Below are 21,745 nucleotides of genomic sequence, written 5' to 3' on the forward strand. Positions count from 1 at the left end.
ACGAAATTAGTTGACGATTATTTCAGTAATCAATTAATCTGATTAATCGTTTTGGCCCCAATTGAAAATGTTGATTATTTTGACCTTTAATCGAGTCCCAGCGCCGATTTTAACAGATACTGACTAATTTAAGTATTGACCATTTCCTCTGGATGTGTTTGGAAGTTGATCGGTTCCATTTGGTTCTAATAAACTGGGTTTTTCACTCACAGTACTTGTCCTCCTGATCTTCCCACTCGTGGTAAAACTGTGCATCGGGGTTGTGCTCCATGTTCAGCTCCCGCTTCTCCTCCTCCTCCACCTCCTCTTCCTCCCTGTAGTACCGCTCTTCCTCAGGAAGCTCCTTGGTGGTGGGACACATGATCATGACATGTGGAGTGAAACCCATAGACGGTTTCTCGGACATCCACCCCTCGTCCCCCTCGTCTTCATCATCGGCCAGTGAGCCGTCTCCTTTGTCGTTCCTCTGCAGCTCAATCTCGTCGTCCCTCCACCTCTCATCCTCTGGCATGCTCTCCCTGCACTTCGCTATGCTCCTCACATCTCCGTCCGCTTGGCTTCGCTCCTCTGACAGGTCCTGACTCAACCCAGAGTCCTTCTCCTCGGGCCCTAAGATGTCGTCCTGCTCCAGCAGCAGCCTCCTGTGTTTGTCTCCAGACCAGGGTAAAGTGGACGGCTCAAAATGAGCAGATTTCGCCATTTCTTCTTCTTCTTCTTCCTCCTCCTCCTCCTCCTCATCTGTGCTCTCCTTCAGCTCCTCTGCGCTGGTGTCACTGTCTTCTTGTTTTTCACCTTCTGCTACTTTAGGTTTTGCATTTGAACCATCAGGTGGAAAAACCACCACATCATTCAAATCCATGACTAACCCATCCTGACCAGCCATTCTGAAACTATTTTTATTTGTTTATTGATTTCTAGCCAATATCCAGTTGAATTATAAAGATCCTCAGTGTTTACAGCTACTCCTTTTGCTCAAGGAAGCCATTTTCAGACACAGCAATCCTGGAAATTTCCCTGTGAAGACAAGAACAACAATACGCCGTCTTATCCTAATAACCAAAGTTCAATGTTTATCATGGGTGTGTTGCTCTACATGGCTGATCCTGTCCCCACACAGGACAATCCAGTTTACATAGTAGGTTTCTGTTTGGGCAGCTTTGATTCCACAGGCAGTCAAAGGATATTTCTACTAAAAGTCGCTGGATTTGTGCAGAATTATAAAGAAATTAAGGGGGGAAAACAGATTTATTATCCATTATTGAATAATATTATACTAAATTCAACACAGTGAATTTTGTCTTAATGTATGTTTACTTTAATTAGGGATTAATTATTTGGAGTCAAAATAATCATCATAGCGTTACTCACAGGCATTGTGTTATTTTAAATTAACTCTTTTGAACATAATAACACTAATAACAAAAATAAACATACAGTTTCGTACAGGCAATAAATCGTCACCTATTTTTATTTCTTTTACTATTTAACTTCTTCCGTCTTAACCATTCAACGTAAAACTGTTGGTTTTCGTTTAAATCAGATAAAAAAGAAATTATACTTTAAGCTAAAATAACTTATAGCAGTAATACGTTACACCTTGTATGCGATCTCTAATGTAGCTAGCGCTGTTTAGCTATGCAGGAATGTAGTTTAGCTCAACCTGTTTAGTTGAGCTACACTTGTTTGTTTTACGTAACGACTTTAAACGACATAAAATATCAAACCTGAACGTTTCCACCAGCCCGGTTTTAGTCGATCCACATCTCCAGAACTTCGTTAACCTTGTGATTTTGTTGAAAGTTATGTCGTTTTGTAATCCAACGTTTATGCCAGAAGTTACCTGGCAGGTGGAAGAAAGTTGTTTGTCTCAAAGATTGTTCATTGTAGGAGAAGTATCACTCCGCCGGAGATGCCGGTTCCCAAACACGTCCAACGTAACGGTCGACTTTACCTGACGTTTTCGCATTTATCCCGCAGTATTCGATAAATAAATAAATAAATAAATAAATAAATAAATAAATAAATAAATAAATAAAACATTCCTAAATAAATACATTTTCAAAGAAAGAAAAATAATTTGAACCCGTTTGTATAATATTTTATTTATTTTTTATTTATGTTTTTGCATCCACCTGAATAATATGTAGTTGCGCCCCTGTAAACACACATTACAAAGAAGACCAGAAAGATAGATGGCATTTATTTTTTAAAGAATATGAAACTTTTAGGTCAAGATAAAACTCACTCAATATAAAAATGCATTTTTGTCAAAACATGATATAATGATTACATTTCTATCAAAATAAAGGTTTGGCATCACATTATAATTTAATATAAAATACCATATTTTCTGCACTATAAGGTGCACCGGAGTACGGATTATAAGGCGCACCGTCGGCTTTTGAGGAAATTGAAGGTTTTTAGGTGCGCCTTATAGTGCAGAAAATACGGTAACCGGAGGATGGTTGTCTATTTGTGGGAGGAGTTTAAGAGTAATCAGTTTTTTTTTTTGAGAAAAAGTGGAGCTGGTTGAGGACAGACACCTCTGGGTTCAACTGAACTGAACCGGTCAGCTCTAAATGACTGATTGTATGACTTATGATTCCTTTGCATATCATATCAGTCACATTCCTGGATATTTCACGCTTGACTTTGTTAGAAGCTGAAACATTTAAGTGCTTCTCAGTAAACCTGAGTTTGAATTTCTTTCGGCATCAGGTATTGAGCAACAGGTATGTGCGGCTCCTATGTGTGTTTTTTTCCGCCATGTTTCCACCCTGAGGGCTCCGCAGTGCCGACTGAAGACACTGGAAAGATTTCACAACTGGAGTCCGATCAGATAAGCTGGAGGAGAAACAACATGAGGGACATGAGGTGATACTGCCAGTCATCCACTGAATAAAACTTCAGAGTCAATAATGTTGGATTATCTGTTGAAAAAGAGACAATGTATCATTTTAATCAACATCTACTACAGGAAATGAGTTGGCATTCTTAAAGAACAACCATTCAACTGACATTTTTGGGTTTGAAAATAAGGAATACCACATAGGTTTTGCAAAAAAAAAAAAAAAAAGAATGAATTATGTGGGAAAATTATATTAAATGACAAGAAAAACAGATCTAAAAGAGGTTGCTGGGTCATTCTGTGCATTGACAAAAAGTTAAAATCCGCATTTGTTGTTATATTTAAAATATAAGCTTGTTCTGTATTAATTTAACCCTTGTGAAAAGATTGCGGATCTCTGATCTAGAACAAGAAAATATAAAATTTTAAGCTTTACAAGACAATAATGTGGCAGTTAAAACCACCAATCCTTTAATTCTAGTTTTCCATGAACTTCTAAATGTATTACTTATAGCGGACATTTCTACACAATAAGCTGGTTTTAGAAACCATCCGGCTGAGGAAGCACACAGTGAGAAGGTTGGGGAAAAAAGAAAAGTAAGGAAAGACAAAATGTTGAAATAATTAACAGGAAATGAAACCAGGAAAGAAAAAAAAGGAGGGACAAGCAAGAAAGAAAAGAAGACCGCGGAAGAAAAAAATCTGAAAGGACATAGAATGAAAAAGACGACAGAAAATGAGGAAGAGAGCCTGGAAGGACAAAATGAACGCAACATTTAGAGAATCTGACATTGAATAAAATCTGAAAATACAAAAACGTTTTTCTCTGTGTAGTGATACATCTGTTCTAGCTCACAATCTTTATCAGTGACTCAGGGGCATTGTTCATTAATGACGTCACAAACAGGAGTTGAGGGTGTGGAGCCGCTAACGACACAGAATTATCCTGAGCTCCTAGTAGCCATTATTTACTCAAATGTTTATAAAATTTACATTAAAAAAACAAACAGCAGAAAATAAAATGGCCAGATGAACATTTTATTTAAATTCAAACATTTTCTCACAAATTATTAATCTCAAAATCCACCTCGAAGCCTAATTCCCTCTTGGATTTAAAAAGTTGTCAATATCACGTACAACGCACAAGTACCCCAAAACACACACATGAATGTTGGTGAAATCATCAATTGATCCCAAAAAATGTTAAAAATAAAGAATAATAAAAAAGAAAAACAATGAGCGCTACATGCCTAACATTAAAAGACAAAACAAACTGTTAATAGATACAAAGAGGAGGAAATCTTCCAGGTGCAACAGGAAAGCGACATGTGGTTTTTATTGGACTGCTGGAGGAATGCAATTAACAGAAAGTCAATAAAAATAAAGTACATTCAAAGCTTTGGCACTGAGGCAACAACAGAACATGGAGTCATGGACAACGTCAGCACAAGAAACAACTGAAATGCTTAAAACCAAAGAACTTCATCCCAAAATTAACGTTAAATCATTAGAAACAAAATACCTCAAATTGACACTTTCTTTTTTGTTCAATACTTTGTTTTTAAAAACTGTTTTCCACCGTAGGTTTAAGAAATGAAAAGCACATTTTGGCCAATTTACAAGGCATAAAAACAAGATTCTAAATGGAAAAATCTAGACCAGCTTCCAGCGCCACCTTCTGGAGGATGTTGAAGGTCTTGAGTTTCATCTCTTAATGGACGTGGAGGGTTTGTGCTAAAAACAAGGCAAAAAAAGTGACAAGAAAAGTCAATATATGCATCATGTGCACCGATAAAACTGCTAGAGATCGGAATCGGCCCGATTTTCCATTAATGAGCTCCGATCAGTGACAAAATAAAAATAAAATAAATGCATCAAAAACAGGAAGTTGCGCCATTTTCAGTCTGTAAAGGCGTCAACCATCGACGTATACTTTAACGCATTTTGTTTTGAACTGAATACAATTCAGATAAAGTTTAAAGGACATAATCTTGTATTTCCTTCATGCGAATGCACAGACATTTTTTTTTTTTTACAATCCTTAGAGAAAAAACAGGACAAATAGTCTGAATCAAAGTTCTTCTTTTATGAATATGTCCAATAAAAACAAAACGCTGCAAAAACACAAAATCCTGCCAAGTATTTCTGCTCTAGTTTTCACTACAACCATGTTAACGCTTCGGGGGTCGTCTCCCTCAGCACTGGCTCTGCGTACTGAGCCCACTGATGACCTGTCAGGCTCAGAACCGCAGCACTGGAGGGTCTCATCAGGGACAACAACGAACGGGCGAAGCATCAGGTGGACTGGTGTGATGCAAACCATCTAATCCTGAATGTCAACTTCATAATCTGCACTCTTTTGGTTGAATGTAGTTTTTATTTCCACTTTGGTTTTATGTTGCGTTTAGTTGCATTTTTTAACAGAGACTGAGAGTCCATTTTATTTTTGCTTTTGTTTATCAGTTCCAGTGTTAAATGTTGAAAATAAAATGTATTTATTTTTAGCAGGATGTGCTAAAATGACATAATGCATTATCATGTCATTTCCATTGCACCAGTTTAAAATGGTCTTCAAACAATATTATCGTTTATCGCAATAGTTTTTGAGACAATTTGTCATTGTGACGAGAAGAGCAAACCTTCCTGCTCCCATACTCACCGCTTCCTACAGAGGGACAATAGAGAGCATACTGACCAGCAGCATCTCTGTCTGGTTTGGAGCATCTAACACCTCTGACTGGCAGCGTGTGGCGAGGACAGCTGAGTCATCGGGACCGATCGTCCTTCCATCTTTGACGGCGCTCACAGTCGCTGCCTGTCCAGAACTCGGTGGATTATGAAGGACCCTCAGCGTGGTTTATTCTTCCTGCTGCCTAAAAGCTTCAAATACAGAACAACCAGATTCCACAACAGCTCCATCCCTCATAAGATTACTAAACTGACATTAGTTTAACCTTTTATTATATATATTTACATTAAACCTTTTATTATTACTAATTTATTAGAGCCTTGCAACAAATTTCTTTCAATTTGTACATTTTTAAACGTACAACTGAATGACAATAAACTATGTCTGATACACTTGAACTAAGACAAGTCTTAAAAACGTTTTAGCAATATGTAAAAGCTAGGTTTAAGTAAATAATTTCTTAATAATGTTTCACTCATAATATTGAAAACAATTTTTTATAAATGCCAGTGGAAATATTATTTTCATCAATATTAATGAATTATTTACATAAACAAGCTCCTGTCTTGCTGAAAAGTTACTATTTTTGTCTTGTTTTGAGTCTACTATAGATTTTGCACTAAAAACTAGACCAGAAATACTTGATGTGTTTTTGCAGTGAAACGCATCAGAATCTGTCAAAATTTGAATAAGCAGGATCACAAAGAAAACCGAATTTCAGTTTCAGACGACAAAATCCAGATCGGTGCATCTCTATGAGAACAACTTGTCTGTATTGGCTTCAAATTCTCACTCAGAAAAAACTTCTTTAAAAAAATAATAATAATAGTAAAAGCACAACAAAAGAGATGACGACGTTAGAAGTAAAAATGGAGACGCTGCTGAATGCCTAGCCTAGCGAACGGACAGAAGGTTAAAACACATGATCTATGACTCAACGGCATCGACTACAGCGGTCAGACCGGACCGTACATCAAGCCTGCTCGCTGATGTCATAGCTAACGTCCTGAGCCAGGACAGTTTCTCCCGCTTCCTCCCCGCGTATCGACTCCGCCTCCGTCTGCTCCTGTTCGCCTTCGCTAGCTGCCTTGGAGTAGTTGAGCTGTGCGTCTCCTCTGGTGGAGCCTTTCGGGCGGCCCCGCTTCTTCCGGGGGACGCCGTCGTCTCTGCTCGGGTTAGCCGCTGGGCGGCCTCTTTTCCTCGGCGTTCCGTCGCGCGAGGAGGAAGGAGACGTTAGGCTCTTTCGTAAGTGAGCACCTTTCTTGGACTTGCGCGGCCGACCGCGGCCTCTACGAGGCGTCGTTGACGCTTCCTCCTCGACTCGGGGGTATTTCAGCGGTCTTCCCAGGGGTTTCCACACTTTGGGCTTCTTCAGCTCCTCTGCAGAAGGCAGAGGGTACTTCCGTGGTCTTCCCTGCTTCCTACGTGCTTTAAATGGAGACGGATTATTCTTCGTAGAGCCTTTTGGTCGGCCTCTTCCTCTCTTCACCGGCTGGGGGTCATCCAAGTTCTTCCTCGGTCTTCCTCTTCCTCTGTGAGATTTCTTTGAGACGGTTTTGGGAACGCCACCACTGTACTTCACCACAGGCTTCCTGGGCCGACTTGTTGACATATTCAGTGATTTCTCGGCTGTGTGCGCTTCCGCATCCCAGTCACTATGCTCCCGCTCAATCCTTGATTTCTTATTGGGAGAGCCTTTCGGTCGGCCTCTTTTCCGAGGAGATACGGAGATGCCTTCGTCTACATCAGACTTTCGCTTTATGGGGGCTTTTGGGCGCCCTCGTTTGCGCGGACTTGCGCCGCCGTTTACTAAGCCTTCAGTGGCGGGTTTCTTGCCAGACCCCTGTGGTCGTCCTCTTTTCTTTGGAGATTGTTCTGTATTGTCGCTGTTTTTCTGTTTCGTGGACCCTTTCTGTCGTCCTCTGCCCTTGCGGGCTGTAACCGGGGACTCTGCGTTTTCTTCCCCAGACTCCCGCGGCTCCTTGGGTTGAGGCGTGTTGTTTGAATCACCTGAATCCTGAATCAGGATTACTGCAAAAAGCGGTTTATTTTTGGAGCTCTTTGGCCTCCCTCTCCCTCTTTTGACCGGAGTTTTATTCACCACGTCGGCCTCCCCTTCACTGCTGGCGGGGTCTTCTTGTTTCGTCTTGGCCGTTACCACTTCCTCTTCCATTCTGCTTCCTGAAGCTCAGACCTGCTCCGTCAGTCTACTCCTGTAAACCGACAGAAGATACAATCCAAACAATAACTGGTTAATGCTTGTTTCAGCTCCGATTATTTGAGCAGTCGAATACGCTATAAATTATTCTGATGACTAATCAGATAAAAATGACATCCTGCAGATTTTTCATTTAACCAGACAAGTTTCATTAATATTGCAAATATAGAATTCAATTCCTTTTTTTAAATTAAGAAAATATCTATATTATTGCCTAAAATTACATAAAATTTGTCTGTTTGGGTCACAAATAATAAAAACCTTTTGGTGAGCCAGTGAACCACTGTACTAATAAATGTATAAAAATTTTGCAGACCATTTTTTTAATCTCCTGTTTAATAGGATTGTATCATTAAATTACAAAATATTTTGTCTTTTTATGTTGTTTCAAAATAATGAATACTGTCGCTACAGTAAAAACATTATTTACAAGTAACAAAGAAAATACAATTGGAAATGACAAATACCCACATCTATTTAAATGTTTTAATACTTTTTAATTACAGTAATATATTAGATAGCATGATTGTTAAATCTTTTTAAGTTAAAATTAATTCTTCTATATTTAAGTATTAGTTGTATTAATTAAAATTAATTCAAAATCTAAGTGGAATGAAAATAATTCACTTTCACAGAGACTCAACCCAATGTTTGCAAAGGTCCAATAAACTCCACTGAAATAAATAAAGATACAAAAAAATTAAAAAAATTAAAACCTTTTGTTGTTTTTAAAGTATTTTATGAATGAACTTACACTGGTGTCTTTTTCTGAAAATAAAACATTTTATTTGTAACTTTATCAAAGATATTAAAAGTACACATAAAAGTTAAATTAAATATTAATATTTCTTATACTGAGATATTACATAAATTAAAATTTGAATGGCTTTCGACAAATAATTAAATTTAATTCATATATTTATAATTAAATTTTAAAAATATTTACTAATCTAATTTTGGCACCTCTGGTACTCCATATATATCTTATAAATAGCATAGTAAATTTATTGCATTCACTTTTATTCCAGTTATCAGAACGAGTAAAAGGCGCCCTCTACCGGCAGAACGGGACTTTTAAGGTGTACCTCTAACTAGGAAGCCAAGTTCTGGTTGCTTCTCAAAAGGCTCCGTCTATTTCCCGGATTACAATCTCATAACGGCGGGAAAATGCACAGGCGGTCTAAATCAATACAATGCAGTCAGACAACACAGAATGAGTGTTGTCTTACTGTTCATTTCCAGTATGCACAATAATAAATAAAAATATATGCAACATGCGCTAGAGAGCCCTTAAGACACGGCGCATTTTTAATCAGAGTATTTATTTAAAATTAAAGCCGTAATAAAAGCTTTGACCACAGTCTAGATTATTTTCCAGGTATTAGCCAGCTTCATAAATCTACCGCTGTAGATAGAGATATAAAGACGATCAAAGGCTGCAAACACCACAGTGCATTTCTCATCTTAAACTCCACCCCTGTGAGATTTCAGGTTAATTTTTCGGTAAATATTAATTCAGGAGACATACCGTAAACTGAAAGTGCGTGTTTATTGTTGCTGTGATGGCTTCTTCTTCTTCTTCTTGAAATTTATTGACGGTTTGCAAAAAACGTTAGGTGAGCATTACCGCCACCAAATGGTAAGGAGTGTGGACCACTTGACATAAAATAAAATAAACCAAAGGGGGGAAAAAAACTATATCCTACTCTAAAATTTACAGTTTTTAAAAAATCAAACATAGCCTGATATTCACTGCTTCCTGAACAATTTTGTCAAATTTCATTTTCATACTTATAAGGTTCCTAATTAATTTGTTTCTCTAAATCCGGTAATTCCTGCGATGTAAAATAACATGTTCTATTGTCTCATCTTCCCCACAGCCACATTTCCTTGTCTGAAGTTTCCCTCTCAAAAAAGCTCTGATAGCTATTCCCGGTGGTCCGTCATGTCTGGCGGACTCTGAAGGAAACAAGAGCTCTGCATTTTTAGTTCCTAATCGAGTGCTCGAATGTTGTTTCTAACATTGGAATAAGATTCGCACATATTAAACCCTGCTTTATGTAGATAAAATAAAATAGAAACACTATATAGATTGGAAAAACAAAACGAGAGAAAAATAAATAAATAGCAATACCAGGTAATTATTATGTTATATCAAAACTTTTTCCATAAAAAGCTGCTACTTACCTTGTACAGTTCTGTTGAAAAATAAAACCTGAAACTGGCTTCCGAGTTTGCTAAAGGGATATTTCAGGTTTTTTTTTTTAAATTATTAAATGGACTAAAATAAATCATTTTTGGTTAAAACATGCAGCACTTGGCACAATGCTTCGGAAAATTTAGTGGACGTCTGTAAACATTGGTTTCTTCATGCCAGCAATAAAAAACAGTTTAAGGATTTTATTTTCCATTTGAACCAGTTCAACCAGATTTTAAAGTTGCTTAGAGTCAAATAACGTAGTGAAATTCCACTTTTTTGTTTTTTGTTTGAGTTTTTTAATGAATTCAGTTAGTAAATCAAAAATAAACAAACAAAATATAGATGAACAATCCAATTTCAAAAACACTTTATTTATACCAAACATACATTCAAAGAGTTGATGGTAATGCTGCAGACAGGAAGGATCTCCAGCAGCAGTCAGTCTTGCAGTTAATGTGAAGAAGCCTCTGACTGAAGTCGGTTGTGTATGACAGTATTAGAACATGACAACAGCTCAGCAGTAGAAATATTCCACAGCAGCATGTTCTGGTGGCTAATCCACCTCATTTGCTTTTGCCGCTCCTCTTTACGTCTCTGTTTTAGTTCCCTAATTTAATTCACTGTTACACCATTTCAACTTTTAACATCTTATGCTAAAAGAATATTTAAAAAGTGCAATGTTTGTATGATATAAATTAAGGTTACATAAATACAGGTCTTCTCAAAAATAATAATAAAAATATAAGTTGACGTTCATAATATAATTGAAATAAAGATATAATAAAACACTAGATTTCAGAAGACTACAGTGGAACCAAATTTAAAGAACCTGACTTAAATTATGATTTTAGTGTGACCTGTCTCATAAAGAAAAGGAATTATAATAGTTTGTAGTATAATAGAATATAAATATATTTATTGGCTGCAAATAGACTCACACAAAGAATATAAAATACATGTAAAAACAGGAAAAAGATTAAAAATACTGCACAATATGGACAAAATATCAACATGAATATTAGATAACAACAGCAGGCTTGTTGTAGACACTTTATTAATCTAAAATTACTGGATGAATTCAGCATGTTGTCATAAACTTCCACAATCTGAATCTCTCTTCACACAGTTTGTAATTTTAGCTGAGTTTATCCCACGTTTGTCCCTCCCGTCTTCACCGAGGAATCCTGTCGGCCGAGACGAGAAGGCCAGAAAAAGACGGCAAACAACAAGAGGCAGACAGATTATGTTGCACATGGTGGCTGGATAAGGGGGAGGAGAATGAGGTAATGTCAGGGTCAGCAGGAAGAATCTAAGACAAAGAAAAAAGAAATATGCAAATGTGTTAATATGTGAGACAAACAGAGAGAGAGAAGCTGTCGGTGTGAGACAAGAGAGGCTGAGAGACAATGACAGACGTGGCCGGAGGAAAGGGAAAGGAGCGTTTGAGAAAGACAACCCCTGAGAGACGGCGCGCTGAACCCGCTGCCCCGTCTCACCCCGCCGCCTCCTCCCAGCCTGTGTGCTTTACCATGGTTACCAGACAGGGCTCCCAATGCAGCCAGTTAATGTGTTTTTCAGCAGCGAGTGCGAGCTGGGTACTAATGTGTCTCAGTCTGTCTCCTGCACAATCAATGTCAACCGTCCTGGGATGCACAAATACGCACGAGGCGCAGAGCCAGGGAGCGCCGAGACGCGCTGGCTGGGTGTCGGGCCGAGAGCCGCAGAGCCGACCTGGAGGTTCTGACGCAGGGCGTTTTCCACGGCGGCACATTGGGGACGAGGAAAAATAGGAGGAATTGTATATCAAGAAACGCAGAAATTATGAGATTAAAAAAGTGAACATTTCTGAGTCTGAAAAGTCAAAAATGTTGCTAGAAAAAACACAGAAAGTTTGACATTAATCTATTAATCATTAAACTAAAAAAATCTTCAAAAAACACGAGAATTTCTGAGTTTGAAAAATTGAAAATTTTTGTGGAAAAAAAAACCTCAGAAAATTTTAGATTAATCTCAGAATTTTTTTTAGGAACAATTCTGAAATATTTGAAAATGCAGAAACCTTGTAGAAAAAACTTGGAAATTTTGGTAAGTCTGAAAAGTTGAAGATTTGTGAGAAAAAATTCAGAAATTTTTAGATTAATCTACATACTTTCAGAGTTTGAAAAGTTAAAAATATTCTAGAAAAAAACAAACATTTTCCATAGAAAATATGGATATTTCTGAGTTTGAAAAAGTAAAAAAAAAATTGCTGGAAAAAACAGAAAGATTAACATTAATCTAAAAAAAATTTCTAGAAAAAAATTGGAAAATTTCTAAGTTTGAAAAATAGAATATTTTGGTGAAAAAAAAGTCAGAAAATTTTAGATTAATCTCGGAATGTTGTAAGAAAAATTCTGAAATTTCTGAAATTTTCTTCTCTTGCAAATTTGGAAGATTTGCAAGAGAAAATGCAGAAACTTTCTAAAAAAGTCTTGAAAATTTCTGAGTTTGAAAAGTCAAAGATTTATGAGAAAAACACACTTTTCTAGAAAAACAGATAATTTCACAGTTTGAAAAGTTGAAAAAGTTCCAGAAAAAACATGGACATTTTCCATAAAAAATATGGATATTTTTGAGTTTGAAAAAGTCAAACATTTGCTCGAAAAATACTCAAAAAGTTTAAGATGCATCTCAAGAATTTTGGAGTTTGGAGTCAGAAATGTTTTGCTTGAAAGAAACTGTTAACTAAACCAGATGCAAATCATTCAGCTTTTATGCCTTGCAAAGATGTTCACTACCCTTGAACTTTGTCTCATTTTGTCTCATAACTACCACAGACTAATCAGTAAGTTTATGTGCTAAACCAACACAAAGTAATGTAAAATACTGAAGTGTACGTTAAAGGATGTGTGGTTTTCAACCCTATGAAAGAGTGAAAAGGTTAAAAAACTTGGTTTGCATCTGTAGTTTTAACTCCAGATGTTTTGGAGATTTCTTTTCTTTCCAAGTAGAAACTCAGTTGAATTGGATGTAAAGCATCTTTGCACATCAATTTCAACATCTTTTGTTGCAGTATCAAAATAAAAAGCTGCATTAATCGTGTGTTTAAAGTCAAAATAAGGATATAAATATTTGAATTTCCCAAATTCACTGACAGCAGAGTTATTGGTGTATCTACACAATAATTACTATAAAATAAAAGTAAGCAAAGCACATTTTTATTTCCACCTTACTGTTTGAGGTTGATGTCTGGAAATGTGAGTCAATGACTTACAAACATTAGGTTCAATAAATTTAACCACAACCAAATAAAGACAAAACATAAAATTAAATTTTATTTATGAGTGAATCTAAAACAGTGTTAAAAACTACATTAATCAAATGAGAAACAAATCAAAATATAATCAAACAGGTATAAACTTGCATAAAACTTAACAGAAAAAGTTAATGAAATAAAATAACATAAAAAGACATGAATTGTTGGAAATGGGAAATAAAATAGAGCATTTATGTGTGTTTATTTTAATAAGTCAGGAATTTTCAGAGCAATAAATAAAAAGTTTTTAAAAAAGTGGAAATGTGATAATTAATATATCAATAACCAAAGTTTATCTCAAAACCTTCTGGAGAACATCAGCTTATTTTCATTGTTTTACTATTTTACTCCAAAACAAAAACAGCATAAGGCTTTTCCAAAGCTGTGGCTTTACTAAAGAATAATAATAATATGAATGAATGAATCCTGCGTGGCTGAAAACATCGGGGTCACAAGCCTTGGCTGTCTTCTTATTGAAACGTGGCGCACAAAGCCAGCCAAAAGCTACTGTCCCCTTCAAAATAAAATGTCCTTCGTCTCAGGTTTCCATGATGACTGAAAACGTTTCCTACAGATTCAGCATCTGACACGTTGTCTGTCAACATTTTAAAAATATATTCTGAAAAAAAGACTTAAAATGTTTGATTCTGCTGGAGCAAATGCATGAAACGTTGTTCCCAAGGACCTCACCTGTGACCTTTTACATCATCACAGGTTAAGGGTCTCAGGGACAATGAAGCACACTGGTGCAACCCACCAAATTCGAGTTTTAACACTTAACTTTCACACTTATTAGGCTTTAAATACTAACCGCATCATGCAGGATGAGAAAAAGAAGGTCTAAAATAAGAAACAGTTCCTACGTCACAGAAGCTGGGTTGCCGTTTGTCATAGACGCTCTGCAGAACCTGGACCGGATCCCATCCTGCGAAGACAGACGCACTCAGTTAAATTTCAGTTTGTTGCAGTGGCAGTGTATCTACTCAAACCTTCTTCATTTTTAATCCCTTTTTATCGTCTGTTTCAGTGGCATAGCCAACGCCTTTCATTCAGTGCAGGTCTGTGGGGTAAAACAGTCAAAGAAAGCGCCCCCTGCTGGCAGACACGTGTTCGAGCGTTTGAGGTAAGCTGAAGATACAAATGGAGATCTGTAGTTTTTATCTGCAAGTTGGAGGAATTAAAGAAAGTAAATTAAGTCAAGATGAAATGTGTATCTTTTTGTAAATATTATCGCCTGTGCTTCATCGGCAGCCAGACAGCGATGCCTTCTTATATTCCTACAGGCCTTATGATCTCATAGGATTATGTAATCACTCCCCCATGACAAAGATGTTCAGCCCTGAACATTTTCTGCAGACAAAACACACGGCACACACATGGGGGGCTCAAATAGCACCGGTTCGTCCAGAGGACACCTGTATCACGTCCCGAGCTCTGGACGCTCGTCTCCGTCCGGGCGCAAAACATGCAGACAAACATGCGACTCGTCCGAAGGGACATGTAGCGTTCAGTCTGTTATGAATTTACGCTGCGTCTCTTTGTTGTCTCTTTGTCTCTGCTGCACTGAGACGCCCTCCTCTGCCCCAGTTTTATGAGTTCCTCTGCTGTCCTCGCAGGCACAGGAGACAAAGACAGGAGGACGTCAGAGAAACATTCACACGTGGAAACGCTGAATCAGACAGAATGGACATGGAGACGGATGATGGAAGGCGGACACGGTCAGTCGGACTGATCGTCTCAGTTTGTTAAGCGGCCCAATAAGTTATTCTGGACTCACCATTTGCTTTTGCCTGCTGTTCCTGACATGAAAACACACAAAGACACACGTTTACACTCTGGTCCGCACACAACACACTGTTACGATCAGTTATTAATCCATGGGAGAAACAGGAAAAACGACATTTATCCATCTGCTAGGGAAGAAAGCGTTTCATAAAACCTATCCTGCCCCGTCTCCACAGTCTTCTCTGAGCGCAGCGTGCGGCGGCGAATGGGAAAAAAGCTTCTTTTTTTCCCCCCTCTCACTACCCCTCCATCCCTCACTCTCCTCTCTTTTTCCTTTTTTTGTCTCTTCTTCTATCCCTCTCTCTCAGCCGCTGTCCCTGGCTCTGGTGTGTGCCTGTCTCCCTCTGCCAAGTCACATCACTAATTCTCCAGGCGATTAGCGTCCGAACAGTCGATGCCTACGGCGCAGGTACACACACACACGCACACACGCACGCACACACGCGCGCACACACACACACACACCCACACACACACACACACATGCAGACAGTTGCATTGATTCCATTATCTGGTGCTCTAACGGCACCCACACTTCCACCAACCCCCAACAACCATCACCCTCTCCTGTCATAAATCTGTGTCACCTGCATACAACACACACAAACACACAGAGTTACTTATGCAAGCATGCAGCATCTCCAGCTATTGCTCTTTCTCCTTCCTTTACACCCTCCATCACCCTGTCCCCGCCTCCTTCTCCTCCGTCTCGCTCACTCTCTGAACCCCCTTTTTACTTTTTTTCTCCAAGGCGTGACGTCCCGTCTCGCCAAGAGAAGAAGAAAAAAAAAAAAAACCGACATTCACATGACGGCATGTGTCTCCATGCGTTCTTAGTGTGTGTGTGTGTGTGTGTGTGTGTGTCTTTGGGCGATAGGATGCTCCTGCATCTGGAGGAGAGAGTTTGTCAGGAAGGGGGTTTGCATTCTGGTTCCTGCATCCCCTGCATCTCAAAGGGAGCGGAGTGTGTGCGTGAAAGAGGCAGCAGAGAGACACGAAAAGCTGTGTGAGGATGAAAGCCAAAGGTGATTAACCTCCCAGCCGTTTCTGACCACAGCAGCACAAACAGTCTGCAGTTTATGTCAGCACACAACGCATCCACCGCGCTTTAATTTGGCAGAAATTATGCCAAATTCCTCAGCTTAAAGTCCCAGCTTAAAATAAAATAAGCGTGAATATAATGGAGGGTAATATAAACACACAATTTACATCAAATTAATCCGGCTGCCTGTTCAGAAACAGCAGGTGTAAAGTGGGTCTGATGTGAGGCTGAATTTCCCCTGGAGTTGGAAACCTGCCGGGGAGTTGCTTCTTTGTGCAGTGCTCAGCAGAGATCGCTGATATGTGCTTTTTTTTTTTTTTCCCACCCTTCCTCGCTGGAGCGCTGCAACGCAATGCGGATACTGGGTGTCTGAGCCACTAGCCAGACACACTGGGGGACAGGGGAGGGGAAGGAGGCGGAGGCAGGGAGGCAAGTTCAGCCTCGTGCTTCAGGAGACACTGACACTAATGTCTGCTCGTTTAATCAGACATTTGTTTCATTTTTTTTAGGTTTTCTGATTCAAAACACGTCTCTAAGGTTTCGCTTAGAGTTGAGAAGAAGGCCTGCTGTAATAAATCAATCGCACGAAAAATTAAAACAAGTTCAATCATTTCCAATTGCATGATTTATTGGGGGGTTTTTCTCTCTTTCTACCGAAAACTGGATGAGAAAAGTCTTTGGTCTCAACCAGACCTTCTTTTGAAGGACAATTTTGTTACAAAGACTTAATTTTCAATTTTATTTATTTTTTCTGTTGTTTTATTTGGATATTTAAAATGTCTTTCAGTTCCAGAGTTAAATGTTCATTAGAATTTATTGTTAATAGATCTTTGAGAATGACTTCTTGCCATTACCATAATGTAACAATATTACAATATTATCATTTTTCGCAAAAAATTCTTGGAACGATTCATCATCTAGCAGAATTTGCTAATGTGACAAGAGCTACTGAGCAAAAAATAAAAAGTAGTTTCAATCAAAAGAGCAGAAATGAAACAACGTTTTGGAAAAACTTGTAATTTTTAATAGATATCTACAGCAGAAATTTTAAAAACAGAAGCACCACTTCACTTCTATTTTTAGGTTTTGAAAAAGAAAAATAAGCAAGTAGTGAATGAATATCTAAAAACATTACTATTACTTTAGTCTCATTCTGCTGTGATAAATTCAGACAAAACGTAAGATTACCTCCTGGAGTGATGTTAATGAAACGAAGCCGTTATTGACAGATGGCTCTTCATCCCGTTAGACTGCACCAAATAACTAATCAAAGACACTGCAGGGCGAGGTGTCTGTATTGAAAACTGGATTATCGCGATCTCGAAAGCTAATCAAACCTAATCTAGATTTATTAAATTTACAGTCAGCACTGAAACTGTTTTGTTGTTTGTGTTTGTGCAAATATAATTACTGAGTTGAAAGCGAATTAGAATAATTTGAAACCTAATAATAGCTGCGATGTGTGTGGCGCAGACTGTCAGTTCGTCTGTTTCACTGTCTGCATAACAGATATGCTCCTTTTTTGCATAAAGACGTCAGGAAACAAATTTACAGTAGGTTTAGTTTAAATTTAACCCGGGAATTACTTTAATCTGTGCTTATTGAGACAGATTCCTCTCTGGGTTCAGCAAAAAGTCATTTATATTATAACTTTCTGCCCTTTTTCTCTCTCCGCTCTCTATACTTACCATATCAAAAGGAGGGTAGACTGAAGGCGTCCATCTGAAGTCTGGGTGACTCCGCAGGGAAAGCTAGAAGGTTGTACAGTTATCTCCAGGCTGTTTATTATGCGAAACCATACAACCAACTACCTCACACTGCAGAGCACCGGAGCAGGGTCATCGCTGGAGTCTGCCGGCTCTCCATCTTCTTCTCCTCCTCCTCCAGATTCTCTCTATCGTCTTATCAATCATTGTATTTTTTAATCTGTTTTCTAGAATATGTAAAATGTCATGCTTCCTAGTGATCTGCATCAATTCTAGAAGTTTAACAATGTGACAAAAGACAAAAAAAACAAAAACATCCTGCACTGTGGTTTTCTGTGGACTTGTCTCCCTCTTGTGGGAGGACGCAGAACAAAGACACCCCTTCCCCCTCCAGAGGCCGCAGCAGACCTTCGCTGTCTGGAATACAAAGACAAGCACTTAACCTGCAGTTGCATACTGTAGGCGTCTGCATGACCTACTTCTGCGAGTGGAGCGGCTGGAATCTTCCTTATCCTCAAAGATTTGATTCAGCTCTGTGCTCAGCTTTGTTTCGCTGCCTCTCAGAGGTTCAACTCTTAACTGTGACCTTTTATTGTTTTTGATCAGGTTGGACCTCTACCTAAATAGCAGTGCTGCTGCAGTTTCTCCGATGCATTTTAAATAGAAACTCTTAAACCGTTTTCTTCTGAAGACGGGTGGCAAAAGTGCTCATGTCTGTATTTTGTGACAATCTCAAACCGCAACGTATTTTAGTCAGAGGTGGGAAGAGTACCCAGAAATAGTACTGAAGTAATAATAGCACTACTTCAACATATTTTTACTAAAGTAAAAGTAAAAAATAGCCTTCTAAGGAATTACTCCAGTAAGAGTAAAAATAAGGCTCGACAAACTGGCTGAAAAACCTATCACGATTTTAAAAACGGATAATTATTGATTCCCTTTTTGTTTTAAATATCTGAAATCCTGCCAAACTCGTGGTGTAACCTTTCCTGTTTTATTCAGTCTTTACTCCACGCTGTTGTTTTTTTATTTTTAAGCAGTTATGAGGCACAGTGGGCAAATTTTTAAACTGCTGCTGCGTCAATTAGTCCAGTAGTTTGAGCCAAGGTACATTGTTTTAATTGAAAAAATCACGAGGCACACCACCAACCAAAAATGTAAACAAAGATTAAATTAATAGTCATTCTTATCAAAGTGTCTTGAATAGGAATCAAATAAACACAAAAATTTATTTTCATCATATTTTACATTTCTTATTTCAAATTGCACTTAACATGTCCACTTCAAAAATACACCTGAACAGCGCCACAACACTGTGGTGTGTGATGCATGAATGTAATAACATTCATGCATCACTAATTCTCTTATTTTAATGTAAAATGCTCTGTTCCTACTGCCATCTAGTGGTAATAAAATCACATAATTACGCCGCTAGTCACTACTACAGCAGAGACACTCAAACATGGCGTTATTTGCAGATAATGAATTCGTTTTCAAAAAATCTTTTAAGACCAATTACCGTATTTTCCGGACTATGAGCACACCATACTACAAACCACACCTTCAAATTTTTTGAACCCGCCTCCCCTCTCCTGGAAACTAACATATATCAGCCGTACCGGGCTACAGGCCGCTGGTATCTCTGCCGCTCTCGGTTTCCCATAAGGACCCAGCAGAGGGCTGTGTCCTAATAACTGCTGGATATGTTAAGGACGCAGTTCTCCGTCTCCAAATCCGGTTTTGTTCACACCGAGTTTACGTGCAGCGGCTTTATGAGTGAGTTGCTAGGTAAAAAAAAAGGGTGAGTAGTCAGTTGATTCCACCAGCTTTGCTTACCTGGCTGTGAGAAATTGAGCGGTGTGGTTTTGAATCGGAGTTCAATGAATATTCTATCAGATGTATTAGCTACTGATATTGATCATGTCGCGACATATTTTGTTACTGATTTATTGTCCAGCCCTAAGTAAAAAAAAAAAAAATCTGGCTAAAAGGCTTTTCAAGTCCAGAGTTACTGATCTGAACATCTGATTTAATATTTATAAATGATGCCATCAGACAGACAAAAATGTTGTCTGATGGCTAAAAACTAAAAAAAATAAAAAAATTCAAATAGATGACATGATTACAAAATAACCGATTCAGACAGTACTTTTCCAAATCATAAAAAATAAACCATGAACCTAATACTTACAGTCAGTAATGCAAATATGTATGCTAAAGCAGAGTAAAGTACTTCTAGTGCCAAATGGAACAGCAGGTGGAAAAAAATTAAAAACAAAGCTTGGCACAAACAACAAGTCTCACTTTAGATTAAACTGTAGGTGTGTCTGTATTTCATGCATTTTTTTCTTTATTCGTGAAAGTATCTCACTAAAAAGAAGCAGCTATTAAAGTATCCAGACATTTTACTTGTTATAAAAATATTACTGAGGTAAAAGTAAAAAGCATTAGTGTAGTAAAACAATTTTTCTGCCGAAAGGTTACTCACGTAAATGTAACTAGATACTACAAACATATGATTTTAGCAGGATTTTATGTGGCATAATTGTTTGGTGGGATGAAAATTTAGATTTTACAAGTTAAAATATGAAAAGTGTGGCATTGTATTTTGCACCTTTGGGTATTCTGGGTAATGTTTCTGACAACTTTGCAGATCTAAAGTCCATCTACTGATTTAGCCCATTCCACTATAGCGATGCACTGCAAAAATTCAAAATCTTACCAAAAATGTTTGGTCTAGATTCAACTGCAAATATCTTAGTACACTTACAATAAGACAAAACTAACTTACAAGTGACTTTTCAATCAATACTAAAACATTATTGACTTAAGACAAGCTCCTGTATCATGCTGAAAAGTTACTTGTTTGTTCATTTTCTCTTATTTAAAGTGTATTAAGATATTTACACTAGAAACTAGACTAAAAATACTTGGTAAAATTTTGCATTTTTGCAGTGCAGAGCTTATTATTGTTGTCCCTTCAGAAGATAAGTATCTCCCTCAGTCTCAAGTGTTTTGGCATCCCTGCAGCATGATGCTGCCACCACTGTGATTTCCTTTCTCCAAATGTTTCCCAAATACAAAGCTGAAGTTCTGATCATGGTAAAGAGCTGTTTCACTGTGGGTTTTTTTGCATCTGAACTAACTTAAATCAGTTCTCTTCTACAGCATAAGACACATGATCCTTAAAGCACAGACAGTTATAACTAATGCCTTTTTAAAACTTGAAAAAGGTTGTTTCAAAGTTTTATTTGGCATGTGAAACACATTTGATACTTTTTAGCTAGTAATCCACAGGTTTAGTTTAAAACTGTGAGTGGAAAATGGGTCAGAAAGTTTACGGTTTTCAAATGAGCGGGAAAATATGTGTAGTCAAACTCTAACATGACAAATCATTGATGCAGGATGTTATTTGAAATGACTGGAAACTCAAATATTTTTCTGTTTGCAATTTTCTTTTTCCATACTTATCCAGGCAAATTCCATATTTTCCGACTTTCTGAGCGTGTGTAGCAACCCTGTACACGGCAAACAGCATTTATTTTCCAGGTCTCTTTCAACAATTTCTTCTGTGAAGTCCAGATTTGTGCAGGGCTAGTAGATGTCCTGCTGACCTTTTCTCCTATCTCAGCTGTGAATCTCTGCAGCTGCTCCAGAGATACCATAGGATCTATGCTGCTTAAATAATTAATCTCATGCGAGAACTGAGATTAAACTGCACACAGGTTACTCTGTATAGTAATTAGATGACATCTGAAGGAACTAGTTGCAATAGACTTTATTAAGAGATATCAAGTGAATGGAATACTTTTCTAATTTGATATGTGCCACTTAGTGAAAGTCTATCACAGAAAATCCCAATAAAATTCACTGAAGCTACTCTGATAAATAAGATTAAAGAAAATTGTCAGATGTTTGAAAATGTGATTTATTTCTGTTGTACCTGCCTGAGAGTTTTTTTA

General features: G+C 37.8%; 2 protein-coding genes and 1 long non-coding RNA gene across 6 annotated transcripts in view; all 3 read right to left on the bottom strand.

Moving 5' to 3' along the window:
• Positions 1-1,912, bottom strand: part of tmem79a (transmembrane protein 79a) — a 10,740-nt gene extending 8,828 nt beyond the window's left edge. The window contains exons 1-2 of the mRNA XM_015053684.1: positions 1,725-1,912; positions 211-1,014 (exon numbers count right to left, since the gene is read on the bottom strand). Of these exons, the coding sequence (XP_014909170.1) occupies positions 211-883 (673 nt within the window). The 5' untranslated portion in view covers positions 884-1,014; positions 1,725-1,912. The remainder of the gene's footprint in view (positions 1-210; positions 1,015-1,724) is intronic.
• Positions 1,913-6,279: 4,367 nt separating this feature from the next.
• Positions 6,280-9,851, bottom strand: LOC106960539 (origin recognition complex subunit 4-like). Its single transcript, XM_015053685.1, has 2 exons — positions 9,284-9,851; positions 6,280-7,750 (listed from the first exon to the last, which is right to left on the bottom strand). Exon 2 carries the CDS (start codon positions 7,708-7,710, stop codon positions 6,511-6,513), a length of 1,200 nt encoding a protein of 399 aa, XP_014909171.1. The 5' UTR covers positions 7,711-7,750; positions 9,284-9,851; the 3' UTR covers positions 6,280-6,510.
• A 454-nt stretch (positions 9,852-10,305) lies between these two features.
• The window catches only part of LOC106960543 (uncharacterized), a 31,592-nt gene continuing 20,152 nt past the window's right edge, over positions 10,306-21,745 (bottom strand). For 2 of the 4 annotated variants that reach the window (XR_001427590.1, XR_001427589.1), the window contains 2 exons: positions 14,114-14,175; positions 10,306-11,264 (listed from right to left, as the gene is read on the bottom strand). This is a non-coding gene — a long non-coding RNA (uncharacterized LOC106960543). The remainder of the gene's footprint in view (positions 11,265-14,113; positions 14,176-21,745) is intronic. The other 2 variants (XR_001427588.1, XR_001427586.1) reach the window with 1 other exon arrangement.

Source organism: Poecilia latipinna, unplaced genomic scaffold, assembly GCF_001443285.1.
Source record: "Poecilia latipinna isolate Pla-1442-1.1 unplaced genomic scaffold, P_latipinna-1.0 Scaffold1193, whole genome shotgun sequence".
Lineage (NCBI taxonomy): Eukaryota > Metazoa > Chordata > Actinopteri > Cyprinodontiformes > Poeciliidae > Poecilia > Poecilia latipinna.